Source organism: Ovis canadensis, chromosome 22, assembly GCF_042477335.2.
Source record: "Ovis canadensis isolate MfBH-ARS-UI-01 breed Bighorn chromosome 22, ARS-UI_OviCan_v2, whole genome shotgun sequence".
Classification (NCBI taxonomy): Eukaryota; Metazoa; Chordata; class Mammalia; order Artiodactyla; family Bovidae; genus Ovis; species Ovis canadensis.
Window position 1 is genome coordinate 30,047,943 of NC_091266.1, and position 17,408 is coordinate 30,065,350.

The 17,408-nt window shown below is 45.7% G+C and overlaps 1 protein-coding gene across 5 annotated transcripts in view; it reads right to left on the reverse strand.

Annotated features, from left to right (window-relative positions):
• MYOF (myoferlin) overlaps window positions 1-17,408 on the reverse strand; it is a 177,612-nt gene that overhangs the window by 16,641 nt on the left and 143,563 nt on the right. For 2 of the 5 annotated variants that reach the window (XM_069567537.1, XM_069567536.1), the window contains 9 exons: window positions 15,699-15,755; window positions 14,293-14,304; window positions 12,047-12,145; window positions 10,055-10,180; window positions 7,757-7,912; window positions 7,234-7,325; window positions 3,462-3,632; window positions 2,452-2,600; window positions 141-280 (listed from right to left, as the gene is read on the reverse strand). In XM_069567537.1, the coding sequence (XP_069423638.1) occupies window positions 141-280; window positions 2,452-2,600; window positions 3,462-3,632; window positions 7,234-7,325; window positions 7,757-7,912; window positions 10,055-10,180; window positions 12,047-12,145; window positions 14,293-14,304; window positions 15,699-15,755 (1,002 nt within the window). The remainder of the gene's footprint in view (window positions 1-140; window positions 281-2,451; window positions 2,601-3,461; window positions 3,633-7,233; window positions 7,326-7,756; window positions 7,913-10,054; window positions 10,181-12,046; window positions 12,146-14,292; window positions 14,305-15,698; window positions 15,756-17,408) is intronic. The other 3 variants (XM_069567540.1, XM_069567538.1, XM_069567539.1) reach the window with 2 other exon arrangements.

A 17,408-nucleotide genomic window follows, 5' to 3' on the forward strand; every position in this document is an offset into this window, starting at 1 on the left:
AAGCTAATCTGAGCTTCATTTCTATTTCTTGTATAGTTTTTAAAGTATCCAAAAGAGATAAATGAGGCAAGTCTGTGTCAGCTATTGCCACCAGCTCTGGGGTGTGGATGATGCATGTTCAAAGGTGGAGAGTGCTTTACCTGGGAGATGTTAGGCTGGAAGCTGCTGTGCAAAGTCCTCGTTTCCACGTGTTCAGGAACCAGCCCCTGAGTCCTGAGGATGTGAAGGGCAAGGCGCTCCTCGGGGGGCCCAAGGTGCTGGTGCAGGATTTTGTTTGCTTCTGCAATATTTTTTTAAAAAGGACAATGAAACAGGGACAGACATCCAGAAACAGTTCAGCCTCGAGGGATTCTCAGCACTTCAAGCCCAGACTTTGCAGACACAGTCAGGCAGTGCCAGTGTGTGAACTGCAGCTCGTGAAAGAGTTGTTGATAGAAACAGCCCCTGACCAGAAGCCCTGCCCAGCCAAGTTCATTCCTGACTTGTGGACTGCAAATAGCAAAGAGGCCAAAAACACTCCAAACTGTGTAACAGCAACCCCCATTTATGGTGGTGTCAGGGGCTCATGGCCGGACTCCTGTGCAGTTCGGTGTGGCCATGCAAACAAGGTAGGCTAGACTGTAACATAGGTGGAAGTGACAGGTGTGTCCTTCAAGGTCCAGCTCGCAATACCCTCTCATGTAGGATCACCTCTGGCACCTTCTCTCTGGATGCAGAATAAAACGGTGACCTTAGACCTGAGGTGATGATGAGCAGAGCTGCAAGGTGAAAGAGCCTGGTCCATGAAGGACTGTTTGGAAGAGGGCCACCCACCTGCAAGAGTACCTGTTTTGAATTTATGAGAAATAAACTTCTATTGTGTTAAACCACTAACATTTTTAAGCTTAACTGTTAACAGTAGCTAGCTAGTATCACTGTGGCATTTAAAAAAAGAGACTCCCAAATTTTCTGTCACTCCTTCCATTGAGAGGTGGGTCTAGGCCCTCTCCTTTGAATCTGCAGACATATTTGATCACTAAAGAAAGGATGCTGTGTGACTTCTAAGGCTAAGCATGAAAGACCACACTGGTCTTTCTGGATCACTTGCTCTGAGGGAGGCTGCCAGCCATGTAAGGAGCCTGGGCGCCCAGATAGTGCCCTATGGGAAAGGCCTGGGTAGGTGCTCTGGTCATCAGTCCCAGGCGAGCTCCCAGCCAAGGGCCATCCTGGACATCAAGCCTTCGGGTGACTGCAGCCCCGGCCAACATCTGACAGCAATCAACTGCCACTCAAGTGAGAAGTGCCCAGGTGAGCCCTTCCTGAATGGCTAACCCACAAGACTGTGAGCAAAACAAAATGGTTGCTATATGGGGAAAGACTCTAAAAAATTTTAGAGTGTATATACTTGTATAACTGATTCACTTTGCTGTACAGCAGAAATGAACACAACATTGTATATCAAATACGCCAATAAAACTTTTAAAAAACACAAAATGGCTTTTTTCAGCAGCTAAGTTTTGGGATGATTTGTTATGGGGCCAAAGTAATGGGAACGACCCTGACTGATACAGCTTTTGGTGGGGTGTTGTTTGATTGCTGATCCTGTTGTCTCCATCAGGCCATTTTGCTTGACAGTTTATTTCTAATGCCCTTTGCAAGTTCTGATGTAAACAGCATCATTTGTTAAACATCTAATAATCCCTGATACTGACAAAGTCTTCAAGTCTTCTTTCAGATAGAAAGACAAATACAGTTTCTGACAATGCCAGGAATAAACAGTTGAGGATCAAGAAGCATTTTCATTCCCATGTATCTTTGTTCAGCTTTCTCTAGCTGTCCCATGTGCCCTCAAAGCCAACCCCATGCCAGCCCCTCCGGGAAGCCCTCTTCCCTACAAAACACTGAATCATGCCACAACTCTTACGTTCTATTAAGCTGATTTCAGCCTATGTCATAATGCAGTTAGCTGTTTACGTGTCAGGACAGACTGCATTATAAATTACTGCTCAGGAAGGAGCAAGACCCCAAGTTTGGACATGAGCCAGATGTGAACTCAGCAGATTATTGAAATTAGCCCCCAGCATCCCTGAGCCTTCTCAGAGAGGGTTGGGAGAATGATGGAATAATATTGGAGGAGAAATTCTTGCACTACCATCTGAGCACTTCTGAGCTAATTATACAATCACATGGAAGTAAGTTAATTATTAGAAATTTGTGTTCAGAGCTCAAATAGCTATGACCTAAAAAGGTCAAGTGAAACATAAGAAAGACAGGAAAACGTGTCCATTTTGACACCCGAGATGACTGCAAAAGTCTAGTATAATGGGGCTTTTTGTTAGACAGTCGTGTGTGTGGAATTCCCTATGGTATTAGGGCACCACTCTGCCGACACCCCTCTGTAACGCAAACCCAGCAGCATAAATGTGTTGCTCTGCCTTGCAACCAGCCTGCAATCCATGGCAGTGTGCTTACCAAATTCATCCAGGCTGTAGTCTTTCCCTCCATATCTGATGCTGCTTCCATCTTCAGAAAGAACAGGCGGTGGGAAGCCTTTGAATCTGGCCACATTTTGAAGCAATTGTGTTGGTTTCAATTGATCTCGCCAGGTGTTTACTCCAGAACTGTGAGCAATAATGCCACACTCAGAGTTACTGCAGGACACACACGTTCTTAGATTCATACACACACATACTTAAAGGCACGTTCATGTAATGGGGGAATGCACTCTAGACACTGGCTTTTGCCTAGAAATCTATTTAGGATTTAGAGACTTAAAATCCAGTTATTTTGGCCTCAGCCAACTGGTCCTCCCCTTCTCTGGCCCTCTGTAAATAATGAGTTTGAGATTACCATAATCATAATAGGCAAACATAAATTAGAAATCACAAGCTATATCTCACTGGATAATACAAAGAGACACTGTTTAGCACTCAGGGAAAGAGGAACATCACAAAACTGATCAGTTTGTGGGGAGGGGCAGGGAATTCCCACCATCAAACATTGCTAGCTCTCAGTCCCGGGCATCATGGAGGGAGAGGGAGAAAGAAGGGGAGGGGAGGGACTGGCTCTCCAGGCTTTGCCACCTTACTGAGTGCCATCCTCACTGAGCACTACACTGCCTCAGGAGCCAGTGTGGTACACAGATGCCAATGTGAATAGCGCCCCCTGTAGTTGTGCAATGCTATGGCCCTGCTTCTTGCTAAGTGTTAGTCACTCGGTCGTGTCTGACTCTCTGTGACCCCATGGGCTGAAGCACACCAGGCTCCTCTGTCCATGGTATTCTCCAGGCAAGAATACTGGAGTGGGTAGCCATTCCCTTCCACAGGGGATCTTTACCATCTGAGCCACCAAGGAAGCCCAATTCTCCCTCCTGACTTAAAGGATCTGAGGCTCAATGAAGACAGGCCTGAGGTAGAGCATCAAAGCTTCCCCAGTACTGATGTTAGATGGAACAGCCAACGTTTACATCCCAAGCCACTTACACACAGTACTGCTCAGGAATGCCGCAGTGGGACCCAAACCGGGAAAGGAATCGGTTTTCTAGATCAATGATCGTTTCTCCCACTTTTTCATCACGGGTAAAGGTGTCATAATCGTAGACAGAAATTTTCAGATCCTTTTCTTGAGGTAAGTAGCAGCTCAGTTCATACATTCTGAATAAATGAAAGTGAGGTTAGAATTGTATGATCCCTCTTCCCCCCAGGTATCTTGCACACTCCATAGCTCTGCACAGACTCCTTGGGCCATGGGAGGAGGATGTCATGGCCGGGATAGCCAGGTGGGTGGTGGGCGACAGGTGCTTGAGAAGTACTACACGTCAGTAATAAGAACAACGGCAGAGTACATACTTGCTCAGGAGAAGATCTGGGGCTTTAAGTGCCTGAGGAAAATCCCAGTTTTGCTGCTTCCTAGCTGTGGGACCCTAGGGCAACTATTTAATGTCTCTGTGCTCTGTTTTCTCAACTGTAAAATGGGGATAATAATCCCTACCAGCTCATGTTGTTGTAAGGGTCAAGGGAATAACTGTTTAGAAAGCATTTGGTATGAGGGCATTACTCAAAATCCACCAGCAATAATAATAGTTATTATACTTATTGTTAAGAGGTATACCAAATGCTTTCCCTCTCTCCTCCCAGGCTCTCTGGCTCTCCACTGATTCTTGAAGGCTTTCCTATAGTATCCGTATGAAAACACAAACCCTTCTGAGAGACCACCAGATAATCAAACAGTCGGTGGCAGGTGAGCAAAGTGGCGCCAGTTCTGAGAGGGTAATGACTGTAGGCCATGAACGCCAGATGGGCGGGGTTTGGCTCTGTACTTGCACACAGAGGGGCGGGTCCAAAGGTGCTCAACAAACTCTGGACCACAAACTGTGAGCAGCCCCTGAAATCTCTCCTCTCCCCCTGTGCCTCTGCCCCTCCGCCTGTCACTCTGGTGTGTGGCCTGGTTCTTGCCCAAAGAGCCAGAACTATTAATCTCTGGAATAGAAGGGTGTACATCAGTGGCGTTCAGGAGACAAGCTTCCAGGGGTCTCCTAGACACATCTCAGTGACTTTCCCAGACTTCTGCAGCCAGACGGGCCCTGCAGAAGGCAGGCATCCCAGGAGAGAAGGGGCTGTAGTCCTGACTAGACCGTATCCACACATGCCCCCAAATTCTATTACTGAATCCCAAGGGACAGGTAATACATGTCTGTTGAGAAAAAAATTCTTTGCTCAAATAAGGCTGAGAATCTCTTCCTCTGGTGTTCCTCTGGGCAAACTAAAGGCTCTGAGAAATTCTGCAGTTATCTTTAACCCAGGCATCCTGGTTTGATGAAGAAATATGCTTTTCCTTGGAACACCAATTAACATCCTTTTGGCAGACTAACATTCCATTGAATGTGATGTGATAACAGTGCCGTGCATATAGGAAAGGTTGCTCTTTCCTGAATCTCTGTCGCAGAGTTCCTGAGAGTCTCCGCTGAGAAGAAAGTCACCCAGTAAGACTAAGGCCAGGGCCTGGAGCCTAGGAGGGGCTGTGGAGCTGGGGTCTCCCTGGCTCCACCCTGCTGGATGGAGCCAAGTCTGAGTTTGCCAGGTGGGGATTGGCCACGTGGAGCCTGATGGCATCACTTCCTCCTGAGGTGGCAAGACTTTTCCTGCCACTTAATTAAGCTTGTGTTTGGCTCTTCCAAGACAGTGATGTAGGCAGGGCTGCTTTTCTCCCATAAAAGCTGGCTTTCCCTGCTTCCCTGTCTCCCTCGCATGGGGCCCTCCTTCCTGCACATGCCTTTTCCTGTCTAGACCTCAGGGCTGGATCAGCGGAAGAGAAGGAAAACGATCACATTGCCATGCCAGAGGATTATTTCCACTGCCTGGCTCCGGCACACGGCCCCAGGGTGTGCAGCACAAAGGGTGTGTGTGTGCGGGGGGGAATGTGGGTGTGGGTGTGTGTGTGTGTGTGTGAGGGGGTATGTGTGGGGTGTGTGGGTGTGTAGCTGTGGGGGGGGGGTGTGTGGCTGTGAGGGGTGTGTGTGTACGCATGTGGGTGGATATGGGTGTGTGCGCACACTCACACGTGAGAGAGGGAAGGAATGTGTAAGGGTTCCATCCACCACACATGAGAAGAAGCAGATGGGCAGGATAATAAAGCCAGAAATTAAGATACCAGCCACACATCAAATAAGAACAAGGTGTTCTCCTCGGTAGTGTTCTGGGGAAAAACAACACTGTGCAAATGTCTTTTGCAAAGAACATTTTTCTACAGGTGATGTGAAAGTTGCTCAGTCGTGTCCGACTCTTTGTGACCCCATGGACTGTAGCCCGCCAGGCTTCTCTGTCCGTGGGATTCTCCAGGCGGGTAGCCGTTCCCTTCTCCAGGGGATCTTCCCAACCCCAGGGATTGAGCCTGGGTCTCCTTCACTACAGGCAGATTCTTTACTGTCTGAGCCACCAGGGAAGCGCTGCAGGTGATGGCTTGGCCATAAGCACGAAGCAGTACTGAGTTGGTTGGGAAAGCCTGGGGCTTGGTCAGGATTTCTCCCCAAGTTCAGGCTCCCCGTTGTACCAGCTCCGTGCACGCAGCTCGGGCGCCCTGTTTCCCTTGACGTGGGGCTGAGACCCCTGCCCTGCCGGCTGCAGGGTCTGACACTGATGTGAAAATCAGACGGCGGCGGCTGCACAGAGGGCAGCATGGCAGCCATGCAGACTCTGCAGTCAGGTGGCCGGGGCACGGGTCCCGGTTCTGCCGCTCCCCGGCGGGGTGAGCTGGTGTTCATTCCCTTTGTGCCTCAGTTTCCTCTTTGTCAGTAGCCACTCAGAGTGGTGAGATTCTTGAGATGTTTTCTATGAAGGGCTCACTATAATGCAAGCCCTCAGTAAAAGCTTAGCAAACAGTAGTTTAGTTGCTCGCTTGTGTCTGACTCTCTGTGACCCCACGGACCATAGCTCACCAGGCTCCTCTGTCCATGGGATTTCCTAGACAAGAATACTGGAGTGGGTTGCCGTTTCCTTCTCCAGGGGATCTTCCTGACCCAGAGATCCTGCACTGCAGGCAGACTCTTTACCACTGAGCCACCAGGGAAGCTTGTAATAGTAGCTATTATTAAATGTGGAAGGAGTTTATAGCTGACAAAAGCTAGTCCTCTTTAGAGGTCACTTGGGTTTGCCTTACCTTTGAGAAGGTTCTGTTGAGATCAGTGTAACCGTGCAGAAACAAATGTCAGATGGCAAGGATGAGATAGTAGTGCTATTTCAAGAATCTTCTTGAACAGAAGACAGGGAGCAGGACGGCTGATGCCATCACTTTCTTCTCCCCTCCCTGTTTTTGGTAACAGTCAACAACACATACCCTGGCTCAAAACAATGGAATCAAAGCATCTCAGATAAGAGAGCTCAACAGGAGTGGGGTGTGAGAACCACCCTGTCACTCCACGGAAGTCACTGCCTACTCTTCTTGTCTAGAAGCCACAAACTCTCTGGCCTTCTGGGCCTCCTACCATCCACGTCCTGTTACCCCTATCCCCAGGTCTTAGGGTGGGTCTCTCAGACTTGGTTTAATTTTCTTCATGGTACTTTTTGCTTTCACGAAATGCTTTTATTTATGTATTTACATATTCATTATCTGCCCCACTGACTTGGATATCTGAATAGTTCATAGACATGGTTTCACAGTTTCTGGGCCTTGAGCAAAGCTTGGTGGCACATACTGCCTCCTTAGCATGGAGGCCATGAAGAAAAGAACCACAGAAAAGCATTAGGAAATATCTGTTACCTGCCGAACACCGGGTTGAGCGTGTTGGGGATGTAGTTGTCTCGGTCTTCAATTACCTTTTTGCCCAGTGTTATTTTTATGTAAGGGTCACACTGTGGGGACGAAACAGAGGACAGGTTATGTCACTGTGGGGTGCCAACTTAAGTCAGTTTCTGGGACAGACTCAGGTGTGACTCCTGATGAGAAGGGGCGGCCTCAGATCAGGTCTGGGTAGTGCTCCCTCTTGGCGCCATGCAGCCAGCGCGCCTTTGGAGGAGAGGCGGTGGCCGGGAGCAGTGACAAAGCAGTTCTCTGAGGTCACATCTGTAAAATGAGAAGGATGATCCAGAGGCTCCAAAGCCCCTTCCCTTCAAGCTCTTAGATAAATCCCCACTGGGACCGTCCTCCTGAACAGATTGTTTTGATAGAGTATCTTTCCCCTCGAGAGATAACAGACGCCCAGAAAGAAGGAACATGACAATTACGGTGGTTGAAGACTGTAATTATCTTGCTACTGGAGAAGGCCCCACACCCAGACTCTTACCAGGCCATTGTTGTCCTGGGGCTGGAGCTCTAAGCCTCGAACAATGTAAATCCTAACCGTGCATTCCTGTGGGACGCTGTCAGGTAATTCCCGAAACTGCCGGGGAGGGGCCGGCACGCTGGGGTCATCCGACAGTGGGTAGATTCTGAAGGAGCCCTAGGAGAGAGACACACAGATGGAGCCGCAGGGCCCAGGGTGACCAGAGCAGAGGGCCCAGGGCAGTGCAGTGCCCCCAGGACGTGAGGGACAGCCACAGAGGGCTGTGGGGTTGGGGGAGGAAGGACCGTTTTTGTGAAAGAAAGCTATGGTGCGCTTTGCAAGTTCCTGATGGGGAAAGTGAATGACGACAAAGTAACTAGTAGATCACAGGAGAGAAGGAAGGGCAGAGCAGAAGCTGGGAGGCCTGGCAAAAACCCAGGGGAGACACGGAAGTGGCTTGGACCAATATGATGGCAAAGGAAGTGGTAGGAGTGAAATTCTGCACATTTTTTGAAGACAGGAATAAAAATGATTATTTTTTAAACCCAATAAAATACTAAGGTGATTTCCCCCCCTTTTTTTTTGCATTACTGCACAAACCCCCTTCCACTCCCAGACAAATTCCTGTTCATCCTTCAGGTCTCAGTTGAAAAGTGTCACTTCTTCCAGGAAGCCTCCCTGACTGCCCCTGGGTTGGATGAGTTTCCTAACATCTTCTAACACCACATTCATCCCTATTGCAGCGATGACATCTGCTTCACTGAAAGTGAAAGTCGCTCAGTCGAGTCTGACTCTTTGCGCCCCATGGACTATACAGTCTATGGAATTCTCCAGGCCAGAATACTGGAATGGGTAGCCTTTCCCTTCTCCAGGGGATCTTCCCAACCCAGGGATTGAACCCCAGTCTCCCATATTTCAGGCAGATACTTTACAGCTAAGCCACAAAGGAAGTCCAAGAATACTGGAGTGGGTAGCCTATCCCTTCTCCTGTGGATCTTCCTGACCCCAGGAATCGAACCGGGGTCTCCTGCATTGCAGGTGGGTTCTTTACCAACTGAGCTATCGGAGCGTCATTACTATTTATTATCTATATTGTTCACTATACTGTGAGCTTCCTGAAGGAGGGAAATATTTCTTGTTTATCACTATCTCCAGGACCTAACACAGGGCTGGGCATGAAGCTGGGGCACAGTAAGTGGCTTTTGAATGAGTGAGCCCTCAGGTCAGCTTGAGAGGCTTTATATTTTATCTTGAAACCAGCTTATGTACAAGAGAAAGCGCTAAAGTTGGATTCAGAATATGTGGGTCTTAGGACCCAGCTACTTTCATTCAGTAAAGCAGCATGAAGTGAGGACCTACCATGTACTGGGGGCCCAAAATGAACTCAAGGAATCCAGTCTGGCACAGGGTTGTTAAATAGGTTTAACTCTCATGCTATCTTCAATCAATGGGATGGAAGCTCTAATAACAAGGATTTTGAGACCACGTGTAGGGTAAACCAGTCTGATTGATTAGTATTGTCTGCCATTGAAAGGATTAGAAGTAACATAGATTTGCTACCTGTGGTTGGAGGGAGGTGCAGTTGTGAAAGCAGATACTTATGATGTGAAAGGCGCTTTACAAGTGGTGGGGACCCAGGGAGCCTGGAGCAGGAGTGAGTCACCCTGCCAGGAGCAATCAGGGAGCACTTCACAGAGAATCTGACGTCGGAGCTGGCACTTAAAAGAATGAGCAGGAGTTTATCAGACCACAGAGCAGGAAGGAAGGGCATCCAGGGAACGAAGAGCTTGTCCCAAGGCTCCAAGTTGTGAGAGGACAGCATGTGTCTGGGGCTTGGAGAGGGTGTGGTGGCAGGGGAGACAAGAACCTTGTGAAAGGCCAGCTCCACCCTAGGGAGGAGTTGAGACTTGACCAAGTGGTCAATGCCTTTAAGTGGTCAAGAAACATGATCGGATTTAGTTGTATGGAGGATGGACTGGATGTGAAAGAGAAAGGGAACAAGGACAATGGATTGGGAAGGTGTTGTACTGATCCAGGTGAAAGCCTGGGAGGGGTTGGGGGATGTGTGTGTGTGCGGTGGTGGGGGGTGGGACTTAGAGAAGCTGACTCTACAAGATTCAAGGCTGGTTGGCATCAGCAGAAGACTGGCTTTGAGGATTCTGCCCCCAATTCCAATGCCCTTTTCCTTGTTAGCATTTCCGAGCATCCTTCAGGTGTCAGAGGGTAGGTCTCTGACCCAGGGACTGGTGGTCCTTTATCCTAGGTCTATAAAGAAAATAAAGATGGATTTTAAACAGGATAGACACACATTTCACTCACCTTAAACTCCCCTACCACAGAAGGATCTTCATTCTCGTCTGATTTGCCTCTAAACAGCTTGAAAGTATCTGAGAAGTCTGTTAGGCCCTCGAATTCCTCTACGTCCTCTAGTTCACAATCATATATCTGCAAACCATCAACAGATTCTTAATTTCTCATTATAACACAGGTGGGATCTAAAATCAAAATGACTGACAATACCAAAGGCGCCCGAGATGTGGATGGAGCACCTGGAACTGGCGCATTGCCGGCTGGAGTGCATAACAATACACTTTGGCAAACTGAAGTCGCTCAGTCGTGTCCGACTCTTTGTGACCCCATGGACTGTAGCCTACTACGCTCCTCCGTCCATGGGATTTTCCAGGCAAGAGTACTGGAGTGGGTTGCCATTTCCTTCTCCAGAGGATCTTCCTGACCCAGGGATCAAACCCAGGTCTCCCACGCTGTAGGCAGACGCTTTACCCTCTGAGCCACCAGGGAAGTCCGTCTGGCAATTTAAAGTTAAATATCCAGCTACACTGTGATACAGAAGTTGAATTCCTAGGTGTTCATCTAAGAGACATGAAAACATGTCTGCATGGTATAAGAATGTCCACAGCAGCTTCATCATCAGAGAATGGATGGACAAACAAGTCACGATACATCCATACAATGGAATATGACTCAGCAATAAAAAGGGGCAAACTACTGATATATGACAACATGACTGATCTCAAAACTACTGTCTTGGGCTATAGAAGCCACACACACACAAATACATATTGTATGAGTCCACTTATACGCAGTATGAAAACAGGCAAAACTGACCTGTGATGATGAAATCAGATCAGCTAAGAGGGTTGGAAGGCTGTTAGGCATTGACTGGAAAGAGGTACACAAAGGAGTTTTCTGGGGAGATGGGAATGTCTGTTGCCTTGTTTTGGTAGTGGTTTATGTGGGTGTATGTATATAATCATAACTCACTGAATGAGTTATTTTACTGAATATAAATTATACCTTGATAAAGAACTAGAAGAAGAGGAGGAGAAGCAAGGAAGGAAAGAGGGAGAGACAGAGGATGGACTATGGGGCTGATCCACCAGACTGGTCTATTTCTCTAAATGAGAGGTTCTTTACATGCTGGTGTTATGACAAGCACATGAAAGAATGTGGATTCTTCCACTTTGATGGAGAAAAAAATTTTTTTAACTTTTAATTTTCTATTGGGGGTATGGCCAACTAATAATGTGATAGTTTCAGGTGAACAGCAAAGGGACTTAGCCACACATATGAATACACATGTATCCATTCTCCCCCAAACTCCCCTCCCATCCAGGATGCCACATAACACTGAGCAGAGTTCCATGTGAGATCATTATTTTAAGGGCCTGATCTTTCTCATTTTAAAGTTTATCTTTCTGCTATGCATTGTTCTGAAAATGTTAGCCTTCGCTTTAGCTTTACTACTGGAAAGCTGAATAAAGAACTAGAAAACTCAGACCCTTAACAGAAAGATCATCCATAACCAGATCTGCCTGGTTCAAAAGCTCATCTCCGTCCTGGACACATAGTTGTGATTGTATGCTACAAGCATGTGAAACAATCAACCGCTCAGCTAGTAAAACATGCCCAGAATGGAGGACAGAAATGAAGCATGCTGATATTTCATGCTGTTTTGCAAGAGCACCATGACTTCTAAGGTCTCCCTTGGTCAAACTGGACAGGCATTTACAGCCCTAATTAGTGCAGTGCCAACCCAATCCCAACCCTCACTCAGCCAGATGTCCCCAAGCCCTAAAGCGGCAGTCACAAAAACCATAAATTAACAGCTGTTCTCAAGCCCTGGAAATCTCAGCAAAGCCCAAATACATCACAAGACAGCTCCCCCAGAGGTGCTCCTGGCCCCTCCTCCCAGCCCCCACCATCAGACCTTTCAGGCTTTCACTCAGCTCTGCCTGCCAGCGGTTTTAACGCATATTCATCCCCCACCCACAGTTGCATAGGCCCAAGTACCTTGAGTCTGGAATAACCTTTCTGAATATATTGTCCACATTTTTCATGTTCCCCTGTGGAAGCATAAAATTTACTCCACCAGTCAACAATTTCTTCCTCCTAAAGAAAGACACATCAAAATGGCAACACCTCAGTGATGACCTGGATTTCCAATCATTGCAGGGAAACTATATAATGGAAAAGAGAAACAGGTACTTCTGAACCTGGAAGAAGTGAGATTATATGACTTTTGTTTACATGCACCAAAGCAATAAGAATTCTCCCGCCTGGAAGCTGGAGGTGAAGTGATGATCCTTGGCCAGTGAAATGCGTGTAGCTTTAATGGCCACAGCCATACTGGGTGATTTTCTAACAGTCTATGGATACAGTCTATTCATTTGACTGGTTGTACTCTTTTATCCTGTTGATATTTACATACCACCCTTATGGCAGAAGGTGAAGAAGAACTAAAGAGCCTCCTGATGAAAGTGAAAGAGGAGAGTGAAAAAGTTGGCTTAAAGCTCAACATTCAGAAAACTAAGATCATGGCATCCAGTCCCATCACTTCATGGCAAACAGATGGGGAAACAGTGGGAACAGTGGCTGACTTTATTTTTCTGGGCTCGAAAATCACTGCAGATGGTGATTGCAGCCATGAAATTAAAAGACGCTTACTCCTTGGAAGGAAAGTTATGACCAACCTAGACAGCATATTGAAAAGCAGAGACATTACTTTGTCAGCAAATGTCCATCTAGTCAAGGCTATGGTTTTTCCAGTGGTCATGTATGGATGTGAAAGTTGGACTATAAAGAAAGCTGAGCACAGAAGAATTGATGCTTTTGAACTGTGGTATTGGAGAAGACTCGAGAGTCCCTTGGACTGCAAGGAGATCCAACCAGTCCATTCTGAAGCAGATCAGCCCTGGGTGTTCATTGGAAAGACTGATGCTGAAGCTGAAACTCCAATAGTTTGGCCACCTGATGTGAAGAGCTGACTCATTTGAAAAGACCCTGATGCTGGGAAAGATTGAGGACAGGAGAAGAAGGAGACAACAGAGGATGAGATGGTTGGATGGCATCACTGACTCAATGGACATGAGTTTGGTTGGACTCTGGGAGTTGGTGATGGACAGGGAGGCCTGGTGCGCTGTGGTTCATGGGGTCGCAGAGTCAGACATGAATGAGCGACTGAACTGAACTGATTTACATACACAAAGGACAAGAGGGAAAAAGAGGATGAGATGGTTAGATAGCATCACAGACTCAATGGACATGGATTTGAGCAAACTCTGGGAGACAGTGAAGGACAGGGAAGCTTGGTATGCTGCATTCCATGGGGTCACGAATAGTGCAACTAAACAACAACATTTACATATACAGGTAAAGTGAAAAAAAAAAAAAAACCTTTAGTATGTGTTTACTATTCCATCCTCCAGTATGTATTTCATTTCCTTAGCCTTTTTAGCCAGTAACACATTGCAAAATAAAGCTCACTAAGCTAAGCATGGGAGAAACTGTTTCTAACTCAAGTTCTACCCTTTACATCATAAGCCATACCCTTATGTTACAAACCACGCCACATTAGATATGCTGTTTAAAATCTCTGAGCAACATTTTCTTCATCCACTGAATTGGCCAACACTATCTTTCCACATCATTCTCATAGGGTTGTTTTGGACATCAAATAAGATGATTAGGAGGAGGAACTTTGGTTATAAAATGTGAAGCAAGAGTACAGAGTGGCTCCCAATCTATTCTTGAAAAATCGAATTCAATCAGCCTGGAGTGAGACCTGGCATCCAGGATGCTTTCAAAAGTTCCCCAGGCAATGTGCAGCCAGAGTTGAGAACCTTTGGTGGTTCTTTGGGCAGAAGGGATGGCATTTGGAATCACTTGTGGAATATTCTCACAAACTCCAGAAGGCTGTAGTTTATAGCAGGCTATGACTATAAATTCCACTCAGATTTATAGTAAGAATAGATCCTCATCAGACCCACCTGCATCTTAATCTACCTAGGAAAGAGTCAGGTTGCCCAAAATAGTGTGTCATCAGCAATACAGCTATTTCATCAGGGGGTGAGACAGAAGATATACTCAAGAAAAACTATTTCTCTGTGTACAGTATACATATGTTTACACATATAGTTATTTCCCCTCTGTTGATCAGTAAACCCAATCCTGGATTTAAAAAGTTTTGTTTTTTTAAACATATCAGCTATAGGAAAATACATGAATTATAAATCTAGCAAATTATATAAAACAGTTACCTTTTCTGTTAGCTGTTCATCACATATATGGCCAGGAAGAAGGCAAAACATGTATGGGTCACACAGTGGTAGAGACCCATGAGCATTAGGTTGAACAAGAAAGAGAAAAAGAGACATTATTTTTCAACCATCATTTATATTATCAACATTGTGATGGTTTCTTTATTTAAGATGATCTCATTATTAAACACATCTTTTTGGTTTCTTCTCTGAAAATGTACAAAAGTTACAAACATTATTAAAACAAAAGGCATGGAGGTAAGTCACCCACGTCCCATTTTAATAGAGTTAGACAATCTCTGTCCACCAGCACAGTGATTACATAGGGCGTTGGGGGATTAGCAGGGTATAGTTGCTCACCTTCCTGTCCCAAACCTTGCATTCCATTTAGCTTTTAAAGTATATTCTCAGCTGGCTTAATTCTCATCTCTTCAAAAACTCCTGTTGCAAGATCATGTTTATACCCAGCATGACCGCAATACCATTATTAGCAAGCATCTTTTCTTGGTTTTTCCCCATGTTGATGTTATAATACCAAATACATATCCATCCATCAAAGTTGTTCTATGATGTCAAGTCTCTCACTGACCAAATCCTTCCCTTTTGAGTTTCCACATAGAGAAGCTACCAGGAGATGAAAGAACTGACAGCTAGGATGTTGGGGTTTGACTTTTCTCTTGGTACTTGCTGGAACATTAGCCAAGCTCGCCCTCAGGGGCAGTTTGAAGAACTGTTGCCTCCTAACTTCAAGTTCATTTCCAATATAAGGGAACTGTGATTCCTCACTACAGGCACCTCCTGCAGGGAGTGCGGGATGGCTATGAGGCTTCTTTTGCAAGTGCCCCTCAGTATTTTCCAGATCAACTTTTGTTCAGCACACAGAATTGCCAAGAGAAGCAGAGAGGCAGATAGAGGTAACAGTTCTATTAGATTAGTATCCAAGTATGATTGAGAGTTAAATCATCACAACTGAATTGAGATTTTGGAGGGAGGGATTTTACACCAAAAGTGTTTGCACATTCTGAATTCAGATTTTTAGAATCTTTTTATTCACATCTATTTTCATCTATTTGAAACCTTTTCAAATAAATGAGCAGTTCATGATTTTAAAAGCATTTTCAAAACAGATTGCTGATGTTAAAATCTAGCATTAACACAGGAAAATGTATTCATGTCCACTTGCTCATAACTTCACATGAAAAAGTAACTGAAGCAACTTGAAGTAACTTGCTTCATTACATCCACAGGGCACAGCAGATTCTCCCCTGAAGCTTAAAACAATCACATTTGTTTAAAGAACATCTTTCGCTCCAAAATCTAGAAAGAATCTGAATGGAGAGTTCAAGTCTCTAGAGCGAAGGCCCTGCAGCCCCAGGCAGCTTCGTGCGTTTTCTTATCATACATACATGCACTGTCGTTGGAGAAGCCATTTTGCTGAGTGCTGTTGACATACTGCTTAAGCACTGGAATTGGAAGGCAATCGTTGAAACGGCCATGTAGGAATGTCCATGACATCTGGCTAGCACTTAGTGATCCCCCCACCCCCATGTTTATTTCCCACTTGTGGTGGTGCTGAGCCCACCAGACAAGAGCTGTCACAGTCACCGCAGGGTGGTGGTGTGAGTTTCTGTGAGCGTGAGACTGTCACCTGAAGCCACAGCCTCCAGCTTCCATCATCAGCACAGTGCTGACCCAGTCCCTCAACCTACCCATATAAAAGGCTTGAATTGAGTTAGTGGTAATAGACGTTCATCACACACACAAAGCATGAACATGTAACATACACAACACACGTTACATGTGTGTGTATTGTGTGTTACATGTGTGTATATTATGTGTTACATGTGTGGACATATTTTACATGTACACATAATCCAGGACATCAGCAAGCTGGTCATCGGCTCTTCCAGAGCTCAACTTTGCTCATTTGACTTTGCAGAGATGAGCCCTGTCTTCCCCAATGAACAGATGGAATCAGATTTTTAGAGGCCATTCCGAATAGCCTTTCTTATCAACACAGTATACGTCCACTAGGTGTTAGGAGAGCAGCTGATTAAAGTGATATATAGTATGTGAGAATGATATGATCCTCCTCAATCCCGCTGGGTTGCAACTTAAAATCTGCTGTAAATTCAGCTTTCACTGTGTGTTGCTACAGTAGCCTCATCTCTTAACTACTGGGAAGAAATGAATGAGATTGGGGCATAGGTGACTTTATTCTTCTTCTTGATCCTCCATACCTGTCAGAAGGCACAAAGACCTGCTTGACTATGGAATCTGGAGGCAGATCACAGGGTAGTATCTTAAACTGGCTTTTTCCAGAGTAGGTGTGAAAATGTACTTAAAGGATCTTAAGTATATTATACTTCTCCCTGGGCTACTAATGTTTTATTGAAAATATCTGGGGTTGTTTGTAAAGTAAACACAGTGGTTTTGCAAATTTGATATTGTCGTTTCTGACTGCAGAGGGTTCTCAGGGAATAGAATCAAACACACTGCTACGCAGTGCTGGCTGTGGAGCCCACATTTAATATGGTCCAATTGTTAGTGAGTTTAATGCAGTGGGAAGAAAGTAGATTTCTTTAAAGGCACTGTTTATGGACCTAACACATTAAAGCGCAATCATGTGTACTTTCTGGCCAGTTTGCACATTAAAACTTGCTGTGAAAGTCCATCATGAATGCCAACAGAAACAGGGAGATATTTGATGTTTTCTTTTTTCTGGGCTGAGAACTCCCCGCCCCAGCCCTTTCCTTCTTGTCAAACTGGATGGAATGGTTTTAAAATAGGGTCCTGAGTGAGCATTTCCACCAATGTCTTAATTTCAAAACCACAGTGAATATAAAAGTCAGGGATATCCCATACACTGACAAATAGAGTCATTAAAAATCCATGACTCTCCTGCTTCATTTAGGGGGAAAAGAACTGGTGTGCTCCATGCATCTCTCTTCTGAATGTTGCGATGCTGTATATTTGGTCCTGAGATTGCTCTTGCAAATGATACCCACTCAGACCATCCACATCAACAGTTCTCACACCTGCCTGCACGTTAGAATCACTTGGGGAGATTTTAAAACTTATTGTTATCAAGATTCCCCTCCCTCGTGCAGAGTGCA